General features: G+C 40.2%; 1 protein-coding gene across 1 annotated transcript in view; it reads right to left on the bottom strand.

Moving 5' to 3' along the window:
- The window catches only part of LOC106509220 (uncharacterized), a 424,782-nt gene extending 413,908 nt beyond the window's left edge, over nucleotides 1–10,874 (bottom strand). The window contains exon 1 of the mRNA XM_084991349.1: nucleotides 10,735–10,874. Within this exon, the coding sequence (XP_084847475.1) occupies nucleotides 10,735–10,829 (95 nt within the window). The 5' untranslated portion in view covers nucleotides 10,830–10,874. The remainder of the gene's footprint in view (nucleotides 1–10,734) is intronic.
- Between the last annotated feature and the right edge of the window lie 7,278 nt (nucleotides 10,875–18,152).

Raw genomic sequence — 18,152 nt, 5'->3', positions numbered from 1 at the left:
ATGAAGATACAATATCAATTTTGAAAATCAATCTGTAGAACACTAAAGATTAAAGCCCTTTTATATTTCCAAATACTCAGGCATTTATTTCATGCTATCAAATCAATGAAAAATAAAAACATCAACTATTCATTGGCCTTCTAATGAGGATCTACTGTAAGCAATTCTCATTAACAGGAGACAGCCAGTTTACCTGGCAGAGGTGCACTTTCACTCAACTCTACCCTGAACTCTGTGTGTGTGTGTGTGTGTGTGTGTGTGTGTGTTTAACATGAGGGTTCCAAGTTAAGATTAACATCACCAGCACTCAGCAGTGTGTGTGCATGTGTGTGTATGTTGGGAAATGAGAGAGAGTAACACATACTGAGCAGAAGAAATTTCTGGGATTGTGGAACCATTTGATAACATTTTATAAAAGTTCCAAAATTAAAGCTTGGATCACTGGTGGCGAGGGAAGGAGAGAATAGCAATTTTCTAGCCTGATAGATTGGCCAGAATAGCATGTGAAAAAAAAAATGAATTTCAAAGGACATTTGTTTCCACCTTTTAGGGCATACTAGGAAAATTCAGCAAAAGATGACATTTTAAAATGTTTCTCTCTTGTAATGGTTGCTCAATACTAGCCCTCGTCCTGCCAATGAGCACACACAGGAGATAAAAACCCACCAACCCAGAAAAATACCAACTGTCAAAAGAGACTGACACATGGCAGCTTGAGTTAATTCAGGCACAGAAGTGCTGAAGCACTGTGTTCTCTCCTCCTGAGGGTGACACTTCAGCACAACCAACAATTTTCTCTTGCCTTGAAATCATCTTTCTGCAATGTTTTGAAGTATTTATTACATTTCCTTCTTATATATTCAAAGTTCCATCCTCATAAATAAAGACCATATATAACACCCTCTCCAATTTGTATGAAAATTCATACGAGTTCTTTACCAATACAAACGAGTATGCTTTCCCTCACTTTGTATTTCACTAATATCCTCAATAAGCTCTAACAGAATTACACCTGTATTTCATCTCCCAATGCCTTTTTCCACTAATTCACTGGAGAATTGCTCATTCAAACTATTTCAAGGGTCCAGACAATTGATTGATGCTGACTAGTATTACTCCCTCTCTCCAGAAGAGTGAACAAAAAGAAATGAGATTAAATTGCTTCAGAGAGGAAATTCTGAGACTGAAGGGAAAAGCTTCATAAGTCATATAAATCAGATGTTATAAGAGCTTCTACAGAGATTATAGACCACCAATCATCAAAGTCTTTTAAAAAGGAGTAAAGTTCATTTTTAAAGCCACAACCTCCTTGGAAGAAGTGATCCTGAATGAAAGACCTCTTGATGCCTTTTTCTTTACAAAAATTCTATGGTTAACAATTACAACAACAGATGCTTTTAACTGCCTATCTTATACTCATTCTTCCCTCTTCCCAGCCCACAGATTTCTCTCATGCCTCTAGAGGTGGCCATGTAGCCTGGCCAATGATATGTAGGCAGAAGTGACTGGAAGGTGCTTTTGAGGAAGTTTTTCGAAAAGGAACCACCATTAGCTGACCTTTTACCCTTTGACCTTTGCTCTTTACCATTTCTCATTCTTCTGAATGAAAGACACAATCAAAGCCTAGAGATGCCACCACTGTCTTGGAAATGTGAAGCTCCACCCTAAACACAGCAGAGGAGGAAGTCAGAGGTAACTTGCACTAGGAGTCCAGCCAGGGATGGCCTCTTCTAGACCTATTGTTATGACCACAATAAACCCATTCTTTGGTTAAACCACTGTAATAGGTTTTTCCATTATTTACAGCCAAATTCAAATCTGATACAATTAGACTCCCTCTTTCGTAAAAATGTCTGCCTTTGGCTTCTGTCACACATACTCCTGGTTTTCCTTCTATCTCACTGGACCTTCCTCCTCCTCTTCTGCTTCTTCCCTATTCAACCTCCGAGGAGCACTCTAGGGATTGGTCTTGGGTCCTGTGTTAGCAAAATGCCCGCCGAGTTGTTCATATCCTCATCCCCAGAACATGTAAATATTTCACCATAGATGACAAAAAAAGACTTTGCAGATATGATTAAGGCTCTTGAGATGGGAGATTACCCTGGATTATCCAGATGGGCCCATTAAAATCAGAGGAATCCTTATAAAGGAAAAGGGAAACAGGAGAGTTTAAAAAAAAAAAAGCTATGATAATGGAAATAGAGGCTGGACTAATGTACTTTGAATATGAGAAAGGAGCTACAGGCAATGAAAGCAAGTTTCCAGGAGACAGTAGAAAAGGTGAGAAGATGGATTAGGTACTAGAGTCTCCAGAGGGAGTGTAGCCAAAGCCTTGATTTTGGCCCAGTGAGATCCAGTTTTGACTTCTGAGTTCCAGAACCATAAAATAATAAATTTGTGTTGTTGTAGGCTACTAAGTTTGTAGTAGTTTGTTACAGCCACAATAGGACACTAATTTAGTCCCCATTCCTTTCTCTAACTACATGTTTTTCCAAAGGAAGCCCAAGCCATCCTGTGGCTTTAAAAACTATCTATATTCCAAGACTACCAAATCTTTCTCAGCAAATCTGACCTCTCCCCAGTACTCCAGATTTTATGTCTAAATTACTACCTGCAAGGGAAAAGAAATAAGTAGCAGCCCCTTTACAAAATGCAGACTTATCTAAGCTTATTTTGGCCTGAATCTGTTACTTATTGAATTAGTCTGTATTCTGTGCTCCCTGTGTGTGACACAGTATTTTATAATAGAGAGGATGGGACAGAGCAGGATACATCTACATATTTTCATCCAAAACTCTTTTTTTTTTTCTTTTGTCCTTTTAGGGCCACACTCACGTCATATGGAGGTTCCCAGGCTAGAGGGTCAAATCGGAGCTGTTGCTGCCAGCCTATGCCAGAGCCACAGCAACGCCAGATCCAAGCCATGTCTGTGACCTACACCATAGCTCACGGCAATGCCAGATCCTTAACCCATTGAGCGAGGCCAGGGATCAAAACCACAACCTCATGGTTCCTAGTCAGATTCGTTTCTGCTGTGTCGCCATGGGAACTCCCAAAAATCATTATTGATCCAAATAAGAATGTGTCACTCCTACGCCAGTCCCATGAGTGGATAAACACGTGCAATCATGCGTGTCTAAGATATCACAAAATCCACACTTCCATTTGGGATCCCCTAATTTCTCCACCTCGTCCCACACACCAGCATCTGCCCTTACCCCAGCCAAACCATGCTGTTCCTTTCCCAGGCTTCTTGATCCCAGTAAATGGTACCATTAACAGTTGCTCATGCCAAAAAACCTAAGAGCTTACCTTGCATTCATTCCTCTTCTCCTCATTCAACACATTCAGCCTATAATTAAGTCCTAGCATGTCTATCTTCAAAACAAAAATGTGTTCATATCTCCCCATCTACTGCTTTCTCTGCAATCCAAGCCACCGCATCTCTCACATAGAATATTGCAACCACCTCCAATGATCTATTCTCCATACAGTAACCAGGAGAACATTGTATAATGTAAATTAGTCCATGTCACCCCCCTGCCTAAAACCCATCAGTGACATCTCATTGCACTTAAAATGAGAGTCAATCTCCTTTGCTGGCATTCAGAGACTTTCTTGGTTCTTCCTAACTCTCCATCCTTGTCACATACTTGGCTTGCCAAGTGCCAGCCATGCTGGCCTTCTTTGGAACATGCCAATCTCCAGTTTGCATTAGGACATTTCTTTTTTTTTTTTTTTTTTTGTATTTTTAGGGCTGCACCCATGGCCCATGGAGGTTCCCAGGCTAGGGGTCGAATCGGAGCTATAGCTGCTGGCCTAAGCCACAGCTACAGCAACGCAGGATCCAAGCCGCGTCTGCGACCTACACCACAGCTCAGGGCAATGCTGGATCATTAACCCACTGAGCAAGGCCAGGGATCGAACCTCTTGGATGCTAGTCTGATTCGTTTCTGCTGAGCCATGATGGGAATTCCATATTAGGACATTTGTACCAGCTTTTCTCTCTGCCTAAAATGCTCTCCCCCTAATTTTCTTTCTCAATATTTAAGTCTCATCTCAAATATCACCTTCACATTGAGTCTTTCCTGTCTTCCCTATACAAAACAGCCATCCAAATGTCCCCTTAAAACATCTCCCTATTTCAATTCTTTACAGAGTGTATATTCCTATCTGATATTTTTTGTTTTAGTGTTTATTTTGTTCCCCCCACCCCAGGATAATGCAAAAGTTATGGCAGCAGGAGCCTTGTCTTTTTCACTGTTATGCGCCTAGATCTTTAAAGATTGTCTAGCACATAATAGGTGTTAAATAAACATTTGTCGTATAAGTAAAATTTTTCCCAAGACCTATGATTATGATTAGGAGCTGCTCTCATTGAGTCATTATTATAAAATGTCTTCACTATGGTTATTCTTAGCGAGTAGCACTGGATTTGATTTTCCTGTTTACTTTTTCTGTCTTCACTACTGGATATGACATTCTTGAAAATAATTATGAGATTAGGGCCGTGACTGATGCATGCAAGGCAGTCAATCACCATCTTTGAATTAATACATGAATGAGTCAATCAGTCAATCCATGAATCCATGAATGATTAATGAATGAGGAAAAGAGGAGAGGTGCCTGCTCTGTCACACATGTCCTCATGTGCCTTATCACACAGGAGGGGCACACAACGATACAAACAAAGGCAACTGGTAGCAAATGCAGACAAAAATAGACTTTGCTAAGCCTGCATTCTATAAGGGGGCTGCTTATGTGACTCTAGTTTTCACCCTGGCATGTCCGATAGTTAGGTAGGGTCCACCTGAACTAGGTATCATTGTAGAAAAACACCCTAAGGATCCTCTGCTTAGAAACTCTGTGATGAGTACAGAAAGATTTGTAGGGAATTTCTAAACCTTCATTTTGTAATAAGAACAAGATATAGTTCACTAACTATGCTGATATACTAAAAGCCATTAAAATACTAAGTGGATTCTGATATCAGTCTCACATCACCATGGAATTAATATAATTGCATTAGCATTCAGGCAGCTACATTTAGGAGAAATTACTAGGCTTCAGAAACTTTGCTAAGAGCTTGACAGGAGGTGTGCTATCATGATTTATATTTCATAGATAACATACCTGAATTAGAGAAACACCAGGTCACATGGTTATCGCATGGACGATCCAGGCTATTAACCTGGTGTTCTGACTTCTAAGCCCACAACCTCTGCACCACACTAGCCTGAATTAACTAGCAGGGCCAGAGACTGGCCAGACTTTCTCAAGTGGCACTGTCTAGACTCCCTTCTGAATGGCCTAGTATATGTGGCTCCCACCCCATCAGCTGTCCTCCACTGGGATATCAGCATGTCTTAGGTTTATTTGAGGACTCTTATTATTAAGACTTTAGTCTCTGGCCAAGTACTCATTCAAAGGACGGCTTTTACTATACCCTAAATCCCTACCCATCTCACTTGTCTTCCCTCCCACAGATTCTGGGGGTTGCTATGCACAAGCTTGGTACAGGAGCTCCCTGGCCCTCCACCCTCGGTGCCGTGCAGCTGGCTCTCTCAGCCTCCATGACCCCTGCTTTGTAGCTGAGTTTGGGCAACTGGATTAGCATATTTCAAAGGCTCTTTGCCATGAAGATTAAATATCTGCTTGAAGTGGAAAGTTGAAGTGACATCCTCCTTGGACAGAAGCACAGAGGCAATGACATTCCCTATGAAAAACCGTTTAAAATCCCACTTAAGATGTTTAATTATTTCATACCCAGTTTTGTATAGATTACTCTAGAACACTCTGATAAGGAACAGAGTTTTTTAATCACATTTGGTAGATTCTAAATTCTAAATTCAAAACACTTTAATAAATGAAATCACCAGTTACTTTTATTGCTTCAGAATTTCTACCCTGCAGCTCACAATAAGGGCAGCAGTTGTATCTTTTCTCCAGGCCATGCTTCCTGGCACTTGGGTCACACAGTAACACATGTTGCTTTTCTATAATGCTTTTTCCCTTGGCCATTTGGCCACTTACCATAAAGGAAGTGAGGATAACAAGGGTAAAAGACTGAAACATGGGATTCTGCTACTGTTCTTTTTTTATCCAAAAAAAAAAAAAATTAAACAGCACATGCTCTCTACATCATATGTCTTTGCTTTGGGTTCGCATTTTGGGTATATTCAGAAGTACCTAGATGAATTCTGGCCAAACTGGAAAGACACCAAGATAGTTATCAGTTATGTCTTCAAGCAGATACCAGCTTATTGTTTAAATGCCGAGTAAAAAGGCACAGGAATAAGGAGTAGGTTGAAAAGCTTGAAAAATGCATCAACATTTTAACTGCTAAAATCTCCTACCTCACTAGATGTAATAGGAAAACTTCCAAATGGGGGCCATGTCACTTTAAGGAAATTAAGGCCCTAAACATAGGAGAAACACAGCCAATCATGACTCTCAAAAATAATTCATTTCTATGTTCCTTAGTGCACAAGACATCACTTAGACCCAAAAAGAAATATTAAGCTTCATGGCGTGGCAGCTGCCAGAAGCCAGTTCCCTTATCAGTCCAGCAGGAGTGTAATTAAAGACAATAGCTGGAGCAGCTGTATTGAAAAAACAAGTCATTTGTCTTCCCCCTTCCCCCACCTCTTCTGCTCACGTAGTTAATCTGAACACAGCATCAGCTCCATCATCAAGCTTCTCAAAAGGCAGAATAATGGGAAACATATCTGTTTCCCACTGTGGATTGTGAGTGTTGAAGAAATACTTGCTCTTATCTTGCTATGGCATTATATAAAATGCAAGCAATTTAGCCCTGGAGATTCAAAAGCTCCTGAGATAGGAGAATGTTGTTATTGCAGAACAAGAACAATTATCTTCAGGGATAGGGAGAACCTGAGAAAATGGCTCATACACATTGGGTCTTCTAAAAAATGTTTAACAGGCTCTTCAGGGGAAAACCTGGATTTATAATATTTTCCAATTTCTGTGGTGTAAATCTTCTCACCATGACTGATTTCAAGCTACCAATACAACATCACTGAACACCAAGTTGGAAAGAAATCTACCATAGGAAACCATTAAACAGTACTCCTACCCCACATACAATAGTATAGATAATAGTAAAATTACTAGAAAGTGATGAATTTTGAGGATTTGTTACCTTTGATTTTAATGCAATTTATTGATTTTGTGTGTCTTTTTTTAGGGCCACACCCATGGTGTATGGAGGTTCCCAGGCTAAGGGTTGAATCAGAGCTGTAGCTGCTGGCCTACACTACAGCCACAGCAATGCCAGATTGAAGTCGCATCTGAGACCTACAACACAATTCATGGCAGCACCAGATCCTTAACCCACTAAGCTAGGCCAGGGATTGAACCTTCATCCTCATGGATACTAGTCAGATTTGTTTCTGCTGAGCCACGACGGTAACTCCTGAAATTTTATATAATTTAATTTTTAATAATCACTATGCTTATTGCCTTGCAGAATTCCAAAAAAAAAAAAAAATCACCTCTCACAGCTGGTCCTAGCTGACTCCATCCCACCACTATCTATACTATATGCTGGCTACCACTTTACTAGAAGTAACAAATAGCTATTTAGTTATAACAAGTGAAGGAGAATGCATAATAATAATTTTCATTTTTTTAAAAATGGAGTTTAGTCATTTCTTTCATAGGTCATAAGATCTACCTCTCCAGAATGTTCTCCCTGAAGCCATAAGAAAGATCATCTAGCAACATGCTTTTGTGATGTTACTAAAACAATGAAAATCCAGGTGCTTTTCATAATCATGATTGTCGAGAATGTATTTTGTAACCCTTTCTTCTTCATAGGTCTATGACTAAATGCTAATAGGAAACTTTGGCTGAGGCACCAAGATAATGAATGTCACATTCCAAATACAAAGCTATGCTGAGAACTTGTAAAACAGATGATCAAAAAACAGTGCACAGACTTCCACTTCTGGGAGGATGGAGTTGACATATTTTCCCTGTCCTTTCCAGTAAGTATGACTAAACATCTGGACATTATATATAAAACAAATGAAAGAAGACTCTGAAAGGTAGAGAGACACTGATAGACCAGCTAGAGAGTAACACAGAGGTGAGTTTCCTGGCTTTTCTTTTTGCCTCATAAATCCCAGAGGAGGAGCTGAAGAAGCCAGCAACCCAGAAACACCAATGGGCACAGAGTAAGAAGCTCCCCAACAGCCTTTGCTCTCTAGCCAAAGGACCTTCTAAGGATGGGACTTGACTGCATCTTGACTGCAGTCATGTCAGAATCCTGGTTGTGATATTATATTACAGTTTTGGGGAAAACTAGATAAAGAGTACATGGGATCTCTGTGAATTAGTTCTTACAACTGCATGTGAATTTATTAACTATGTCAAAATAAAAAGGTTAAAATTTTTAAAAAATTACATGTCTCCTATGCCCTCAGCTATTTCAGTACATAAAAGGGTCATAAGTCAGAGATCAGGAGATTTTCGGAGAAAGCTGTTGGTGTACCAAGAGATCTGACCTTGCTCCCAAGATAGTAAACTAAGGGATGTTTCCCCCATGCCTACAAATCAAAACAGAGGGACTTTAAAGAGACAACTTAGAGAGTTTGATGTTTGGCTTCTTAGAGATGGGGATATATAGAATGACTCCCACCTGAAAAATCTAACAAGAACTATCAGCTGCTAATGGGTTTGATAGAAAAGTTAAAATGAGGCACCTGGTAGGGGCAGCCTATGTCCCCAGAGTCTGTGGAACAAAGGATATGTGATTATTTCCTGTGGACCAGATGGAGATCATGCACAGGACTAGCACAGGTCTTCTTAGATCTTGTCCAAGAGAGCCACGTGAAGAAGCAGAAAAGACCTCGGCAGGAAGAAGCCAGCACGCTTCGGAACTCCTAAGGGATGAGGGAGCTTTCCTAAATCTCCATTCAGAGAGAAATGCCCATGCCCATGGAGCAGTGCCTTTTCTCTTTGCGGGGATCAAAAGCCAAGTTAGCAGCACGGGAGAGGATGAGCAGAAGCCCTAGGCTGGAAAGAACACACAGCCGATGATCTGTAATGTTCACACATGGAGTGTTCTCATGTTGCCACAAGCTGGCAAACATTCATTATTATCAGCTCACAAACTGAGCACTCCTAAGGACTTCTCTGAGTGGGGATTATAGATAATTTAATTTTTAATCATCACATAAACGGGTCAAGGGTCTTCATTACTGAAATGCATTTTGAAATTGTTTTTTAATTAACATAATTACAATATAAACAGCGAGAATAAATTCATTAAAATTAAACAATTCAATGAAATTTTTTTCTCTAAACATACTCTCTGATGTTGCAGTCTTTTATTAGACATACTTTTTAAGGCTTCTCTCTCACTTCCCCTACCGTCCTCAGACACTCCTACTGTGAACCCCATCCCCACCCCCACTCTCTCCAAAGAGGGGAAAATCTAAGTTATATTCCTGGACACATTTGCTAGTGGGCAGAGCCACCATGCATAAAATGGTCAGCATATGAGTGTGCTTTCTCTCTCCTTTCTCTTGCATATGATGCTGAAGTGATAAGCTGACCATATCCTGGTCATGTGCTCTCTTAGGATGATAAAGTGATTTCGGAAGTAGGGGGGGAAGGATTGGGAGTTTGGGGTCAGTGGAGGCAAGCTAGTATGTATATGATGGAAAAACAACAAGGTCCTACTCTATATCACAGGGAATGATATTCAATATCCTGTGTTACAGGGAACTATATGCAAACTCTTGGGATAGAACTTGAAGGAATATAAGTACTATATATATACATGTACAGTATACACTGGCACAACACTATAAATCAACTATACTTCGACAAAGTTTTAAAAATAAAAATATTAAAATTTTAAAAATTTTAAACAGAATTAACTGTAAAATGATTGCCAGGAAATCTTACAGGGGGAGAAAGAAGATTGTAGAAAATTACTACACTATCATCACATCTTGTTTCTATTCCACCCTTTTTTTAAAAAGCATCATAGGTTTTATTTTGTAACCAATAACTATATCATGCATATTTCAAAGTTCTAATTCTGCTAATTGTTGTTTCTGGTGACCCTGACTCTAGGTGAGTTTTTTCCATGCATGTTTTGTACATTTCAATTACGAGCTCATGTTTAGTGCAGCCTCTAATTTCCAAGCTAACTAACTACATAAAAGGAGCATTCCCATGATTTACTGGTTTAACAAGTATGAACTAAAATGCCAGTTGGACCTCTCATAGTCTCCACCGGTAAGGAGCTCCAGAGTCACAGCTCCCCGTGCTGGTTGGGGAAAACAGTCAAGGTCCTAGTCAGAATGATAACAGCTAATGCTTACTGGAAACTCATCAGGAGCGTTTGACGCACATTACGTAATCTTCAAACTACCCTGAGGGAGGTACTATTGTTAGCCCCATTTCACAGATGAGAAAGCCGACACGTATAGAGATTGACAACGTGCCCATGATCACTCTGCCAGTAAATTGTAGAACCAGAATTTAAAATCATGTCATCCTTAGACCCCACCACCCAAACTCTTATCCATTAGGCTGCATTGCAGTCACAACGAAAATGTCAAAGCACTCAGGCTCAGGCATGAAGCAACAGTAACAACACAAGGCCAACAAGGAAAGGGACTAGACTGAGATCCTGAGGTCCCTCGTGCACTTGGATATAAAATGCAAGTAGATAGATAAGCTGCTGCAGAAACCCACCTCTGGAAAGATACAGCCAAGGTCCCGTCTGAAGCAGCATTTAACTCTAAGTTACACAAAACAGAGGCCGAGGCAGCTGCTTCCTCCACCCCCATTGGAACAGGCTGGGGAGCTAGAACAGTCCTGGGCTTTCTGGAGTCCAGCTGCAGGAAGTTAAGGGAGAAAGTAAAGTCAGAGAATCTGGGGTGGGGCAGACGGGAAAGCTCAGAAGCCAGTGCGGTTACACTGAGTTTACCCATATGCTGAAGCCCACCACGTAGTGCACGCTCTTCATAGGATGAGGAAATAAGTATTTTCACAGAGTGCCGTGGTATTTGAAAATGCCACGGCATAGGTCTGGAGAACACAGCTCTGCAAAGTGTATACTTTCTGGATTTTACCCAGAAGACAAGCTCAGAAGAAGGTCTGTCGAGCTGCAAGCATGAGAAGCTAAAGGTGGTTTGGCAATTGAGCACCTGAGTGGTCCTTTTAAGTTGTTAAGTAGATAGATGATCCGAACCAACAAATGCAAAGGACACTTGTGCCCACTTACTAGCAGATGCAACCTCTTCTAAAGAAAAGATATTTTCAAAAACTCAGACTAAAGAAGAGAGAGTAAAATTCTTTCATCTGAACTGAATGTTATTCAGACTTGAAAATCTCATGTTAACTGTCAATACCACTCTGTGCCATCTATAAAAGTCCTACCTAGAACAATTAAGAGAAAAAAAAAAAACTGTACACATTTTTTCCTAATAACCCATGTTCTTATTTCCATACTATGGAAATAAGCATTATGTAATTTTTTTTTGTCTTTTTTTTTTTTTTTTTTTGCTATTTCTTGGGCCGCTGCCATGGCATATGGAGGTTCCCAGGCTAGGGGTCCAATCAGAGCTGTAGCCACCAGCCTACACCAGAGCCACAGCAACGCGGGATCCGAGCCGCGTCTGCAACCTATACCACAGCTCACGGCAACGATGGATCGTTAACCCACTGAGTAAGGCCAGGGACCGAACCCGCAACCTCATGGTTCCTAGTCGGATTCGTTAACCACTGCGCCACGACGGGAACTCCGCATTATGTAATTATTAAACTATCAGAGTATTGCCTGAGGCTGATAAACCTCAGGAGAACACCAGACAAGGTGCTAATGAAGCCATGGCCAGGGATCGGTTCTCAGGAAGGCTCTTCAGGGACACTGGGTTTTATGACTTCCACCTGACCCCTCATCCCAGCTTGCGGCAAGGGGAACAAAGCAAGATAGAGGGAGGAAATAGCCCTACCAATAGCAGAGAAGAGTCACTGCCTTTGTACATGAAGGAAAGCATATTATTAGGTCATGGCTGACATTTAACAGGTAATTCACTCAAATGACTTACCATTTCATACCCTGTAATTTGATGTGATTCTCCCTCTAACAGCACTCTGAACAGATGCACGTTTCCCATTTACATTCAAAATCACAACACGCTCTTTTCCCCAGTGCAGCTCTTCTGAAGGACGAACACTAATGCTCACATATGCAGTAAAGGGAAGCTTCTAGGGACCACAGGGACCTCTGGTCTTAGCTGCCTGTCCTGTTCTCACTCAACCCTCTCTCCTCCACCCTCTCCTCTCCTCCTCTAGAAGCCCATTTCACCTCCATGTCAGGGCTTCACCTGCTATCCTTTCCATTTTAGAACTACTGCTACCACCAGACCACTGCTCAGGGAGCGTCTCCCCTTGCATTATAGTCCAGAGCTCCATTCCCTGGGTCCTTCTCCTTTCCTTGGGTGTAATCTCACAAAGGAAGCCGAGGGAGCATTCTTGAAGGTCTTGCTGTTCATCACTCTAGGGAGACAAGCAGGAACTGGCCACAGGAACAAATACGTGCAAGTTACAAATTGCTAAGCCTCCTGAGGTCCCCTAGTAAGTGTCCTCTGTGTGGCTCTATTCTGGAGACAGAGAAGACAACACATATTTCCAGAAAGGAGAGGCACACTACCATTTAGTAGCTGATGGTGTACTTTTACAAAGTTAAGACATATGATGCCTTAAAAAAACAAAAAAGGACATGAGGGTATGGGGAGGGGCCTTGTATAATTACATGAAGTGATCTCCAAAATATATTAAGTGAAAGATAAGTGGTATATTTTGTACACAAAAGGAAGAAATATCTATCCAAAAGTATTTATTTGTAAAGGCCCTAAAATACTCTAGAAATAGACAACACAGATTGCCTCCCTGGAAGGGAACTAGTTGGCTGGTGGACCCTTGGCAAGAAGACTTCTCCGTGGTTTCCCCTTTACATTGTCTGAACTTCTGTTCTTTCCTTTCTCAGAAAAGAATTTACAAGTGGGGAGTTCCCGTTGTGGCGCAGTGGTTAACGAATCCGACTAGGAACCATGAGGTTGAGGGTTCGGTCCCTGCCCTTGCTCAGTGGGTTAATGATCCGGCAGCTGTGGTGTAGGTTGCAGACGCGGCTCGGATCCCGCATTGCTGTGGCTCTGGCGTAGGCCGGTGGCTACAGCTCTGATTCGACCCCTAGCCTGGGAACCTCCATATGCCGTGGGAGCAGCCCAAGAAATAGCAACAACAACAACAACAACAAAAAAAAAAAAAAAAAAATTTACAAGTGAAGGTATTCAGCACTCAGTAGACACCTGATAGTTGGACAGACTGTATTCATGAGAATTTGAAAAGATCATGCAATTCTCTGGCCAGAGGAAGATGACCCTTCTCCCCCTCTCTCACTGTCACTCCTGTCTTCAACCCACCACCCATTAAAGTATTGTTGTGAAGTTCAAATGCATGGCTGAATTGTAAGAGAAGTACAGTAAACTCTAGATTCACTTCTCTTCCCCACTCATTTTGCATACTTTACACAGAGCCTTCCTCTCCTTAAAAATACATTTTCAAAAGGGATAGTCAAAACCCTATTGATTATTAAATTGAGCTTTTAAAAACATTTTTAAAAGAATTTGTGGAAACACAGCCTTTCTTCTCATGGCTTTTCATCTTTATATGCGTGCCACTGCAAATTCTTAACCACCTAAAGTTTAAACTTTCTCCAAGGACTAAGTTGAAGGCCTTGCAAACCTTCTTTCAGAAGATAAAAGACAGCAGTCTCCTGCACACAATATCCCCCTCCCATCAAGCATTTTTTAAGGTAAACATCTTCAAGTTTAGTAAGAACAATTTGATTCAAAGGAAAATCAATTGGTCCTCAAATTCTGTTGCAGCTTTGAAAACATTCTTCCTGAGTAGCCAAAGTGATCTGCGTTGTGAGTCTAATGTGAAAAAATGAGAATACAGCTCAACCATAGAAACTGCCAATATTAAGCAAGAGCTGATATCTTGCATTTTTGCCAAGCTGGAATTGAGAAGGAATATTAGACCCAATAAAGATACCACATTTAACGAATCTGACTAGGAACCATGAGGTTGTAGGTTCAATCCCTGGCCTTGCTCAGTGGGTTAGGGATCTGGTGTTGCCGTGAGCTGTGGTGTAGGTTGAAGACATGGCTCAGATCCCGCATCGCTGTGGCTCTGGTATAGGCTGGCTGCTACAGCTCTGAATAGACCCCTAGCCTGGGAACCTCCATATGCCGCGGGAGCGGCCCTAGAAAAGGCAAAAAAGACCAAAAATAAGTAAGTAAGTAAATAAATAAATAAATAAATAAAATAAAGATACCACATTAAAATAGTTGTCAATTGCATAGCTTCTCATATTAATGTTGACAATTATTTGTTCCCTACCCTGCAAGACAATTACACATCTTCGCTGTGTGCCATGACTCCTGCAAGAGGAACACATCTTGCTGCATATTGTCCCACTTGGCCATGGACTGGACTGGCCAATGAACATTGGCAGAAATGAAAGTGTGCTTACTCCAAGCAGGACCTTCTTGAAGAGGGTTGCACTTGTGTTTTCATCTGTAACTGAAGAACAACATATCCTAGATGGGATGCCCCATTAGCCTGGATTCCAACATGAAGCCTCATGGAAAACAGCCATTTGGAACAGAGCCCCAGCCACAGCTGCACCTGCAGGCTACCTGCAGGCAACCTGCAGCAAGGTGGGAGATCTTCAGCCCATCCACAGAGTACGTACAATGAGACAAAGACAACAATCTTTGTTGTTGTTCACTACTAAAATTTGGGTTTTTTTTTTTTAATCACAGGTTAGATGGTTAATGCAACAAACAAATCTTAATGATCCCAAGAATGGGGGAACTAGGTTTCTGTGTTCGAGGGAAAAAAGGAAAAGAAACTAACATTTATAGAACATGCTGTAGGCCAACTACTACAACAAGCATTTTCATGAAATTGCCCAAAAATCTGATGTCTGAAATAACCCCTTGAGTCTTAACTAGAAAATGAGTAGCTAAGGTTCTATGACCTCTAAGTGTCCAAAGCTGGCATTTTATATGAGCTCCTTACTGGAGCCTTTCATAGAAATGAGATTCACCTACATAATTTATAGTCATCCTGCCTTCAAGGGAGTAGGTATCTGCCCTATATTAATACCTTTTTTTTTTTCCATAATATGACTGATGTTTTATCAGAGTTTCTGCTGTGGCTCAGCAAGTTAAGAACCCAACATAGTGTCTGTGAGGATGTGGATTCCATCCCTGGCCTTGCTAATTGGATTAAGGATGTGGCATTGCTGCAAGTTACGCATAGGTCACAGTTGTGACTCAGATCCAGAATTGCCCTGGCTGTGGTGCAGGCCTACAGTTGCAGCTCCAATTCGACCCCTAGCCTGCTGCAGATGTGGCTATAAAAAGATAAAAAAAAGAATTATTAGTACCACCTTCAGAGAGAAAACTGTCTTTCAGTTCACTAATGTTTAAAACTTTTTACTTCCAAGAACAAGCCCATTTTATTTCCTATTTTCATCTACTTAATATTAGCTGACTACCTAAAATCTTGAATCCTTCCATTTTAAGGGCAATCATCAATCGAAATTAAACTTTCTCTTATATTGTAGTAAATTTCATTAAGAAGCCTATAAATGTACCAATATTAATGTGAATCTACTAAAAAATTTGGCTTTTTAAAGTTTATATATGATAATAGAGATATCATCAAAAGATTTCAAGTCATCAGAGTCTAAGAATTATTAAAGATACTGTCACCATTAATGACATATAGGCATTGTTCTGGGAAGGGAAATACATCTGGAGTTTGATAAATGGATTTTAAATAGAGAAGAGTGGAAACTAATCTATCCAGATTGAAAGAAAGATTTCAAAGGCAGGCAAAGTCAAATGTAGTATTTGAATTTGAGAAGCAAAATTCTCCTAGGCCCCTTCTGATTGGAAAGGAAAAATATCTGTAGAAAGATACCATATACATCTTCTGATGATGTTAATCTTTTTAACCATTTTATGTGGCATTTTAACGATATACCTAGTAGATAGAACAAGAAATCTATACCATTTCCAATTTTTATAATTCTAGGAGAAGAATGATGAGATGTTAAAAAAATTTTTTTAAAAAAGGGAGTTCCCATCATGGCTCAGTGGTTAACAAACCCAACAAGTATCCATGAGGATGTGGGTTCAATCCCTAGCCTCACGCAGTGGGTTAAGGATCTGGCATTACCGTGAGCTGTGGTGTAGGCTGTAGATGCGGCTTGGATCTGGCATTGCTGTGGTTGTGGTGTAGGCTGGCAGCTGTAGGTCCAATTTGACCCCTAGCCTGGAAACCTCCATATGCTGTGGGTGTGGCCCTAAAAAGCAAAAAAACAAAAAAGAGAGAGAGAGATTAGACCAGAATTAGAAATGTGGAATTAGAAAAAAAAAACATGGGGAGGTTATTTTTTTACAAAGTGTATCATTAAAATTCAATGCTATGAACAGTCACCTAACATGTGCACTCTTTCACCCGTACATGAAATAAAGGCACAGTGTGGACAATGAAAAAGGTAAGTTTAGTGAGGGGATTATGGGTTATGTTCTGGTTTATATATCTTTTACTAATAACAATAATATTTCTAAACAATAACAGATAAATTCTGCTAGTAGTATCTTATTACATATACTCATTTTAATGTCCTATGGAGAATTTCAGCGAAGAACTGGAAAGCAGAAAATAAATGAAAGACTATAGCTGAAAAAAACAAAACAATGTAAACTAACAAGAGAGGTATTTAATAGGAGTTTACATACAACTGAAAAGACAACTAGTGGGGTAAAACATCAGAAAAAAACATATAGGCTGAACATGGAGAATCAAAAGGAAAAAATACAGAAATGAACATAAAATTCACATGAGATATGGTGAAAGTTCAAGAATAAGAGAGTAGAATACACCAGAAGCAATATTTGAAGAGTCCTGCCAGAAATTTCCCATAACATGACCAAAACACCAAGAAGTACTGCAAACTCTAAGAGGAACAAATACAAAGAAAACCACACCTAGACTCATCATGGTCAAACTGCTAAGAAACTAAGACAAAGAGAAGTCCTTAAAGTCATCCAGAGGAAAAGAGATATATTACCTTTGAAAGAACAGTAAGTACTAAAACCATCAGCTGATTTCTCAACAGGAAAGAAAAAAAAGCAAGAAGATAACAGAATAATGTCTTCAACATGCTAAAAGAAAACACTTCCCAACACAGAATTCTATATCCATCAAAAATATTCTTCAAAATTTAAGGTAAAATACATTTAAACAAAAACTGAGAGGATGTGTGGTCAGCAGAAATACACTCGTGGACATACAATTCAAGAGAAAGGAAAACAATCTCAGAAAGAAGTGCCAAGAGGCAGACTAGACTGTAGAACAAAGAAAAGGGTATATATGTTGGTTATTTTACATAAAGTCAACTACAAAATAATGTCATATGGAGTTTGAAATATATCACTAATATCCTTGACATTCAGAGCACATAAGGCAGGAAGGGGCTGCTCTACCATTTTTGTATTTTCCAGAACTAGTAAAGGTAGTAAGATATATAATACTTTAATTAAAGTATTTGATTAATCAAAAGGAATGCAAAAAAGAAGATAATGGTAATACTACATTGAATAATCAGAAAAATCAGATTAAACAATAACATTTTTCATGTATCAGAATGCAGGAATTCAAATGTTTGATAATATTAAGTCTTGATGAGTTTGGTGGGAGATTAAAACTCCTGCTGAAGGTGGGGGCAGTGGTGGGAATCACACAAGGCATTCAAATGGCAATTTGGAATTGCTATCAAAATGCAAAGTGCAAGAGTTCCTGTCATGGCTCAGTGGAAACAAATCTGACTAGTATCCATGAGGACACACATTCGATCCCTGGCCTTGCTCAGAGGGTTAAGAATCCAGTGTTGCCGTGAGCTGTCGTGTAGTTCACAGATGTGACTCAGATCATTCATTGCTATGGCTGTGGTGTAGGCCAGCAGCTGCAGCTCCGATTCGACCTCTAGCCTAGGAACTTCCATATGCCACAGGTGTGGCCCT

The sequence above is a fragment of the Sus scrofa genome, chromosome 1, assembly GCF_054392235.1.
Source record: "Sus scrofa isolate SSC_HxYL_T2T_F1_AM1 chromosome 1, Sscrofa_HxYL_maternal_Yorkshire_Landrace_v2.0, whole genome shotgun sequence".
NCBI classification, from domain to species: domain Eukaryota; kingdom Metazoa; phylum Chordata; class Mammalia; order Artiodactyla; family Suidae; genus Sus; species Sus scrofa.
Note: the sequence above shows the minus strand (reverse complement) of the source record. Positions and strands in the feature narration are given on the sequence as shown.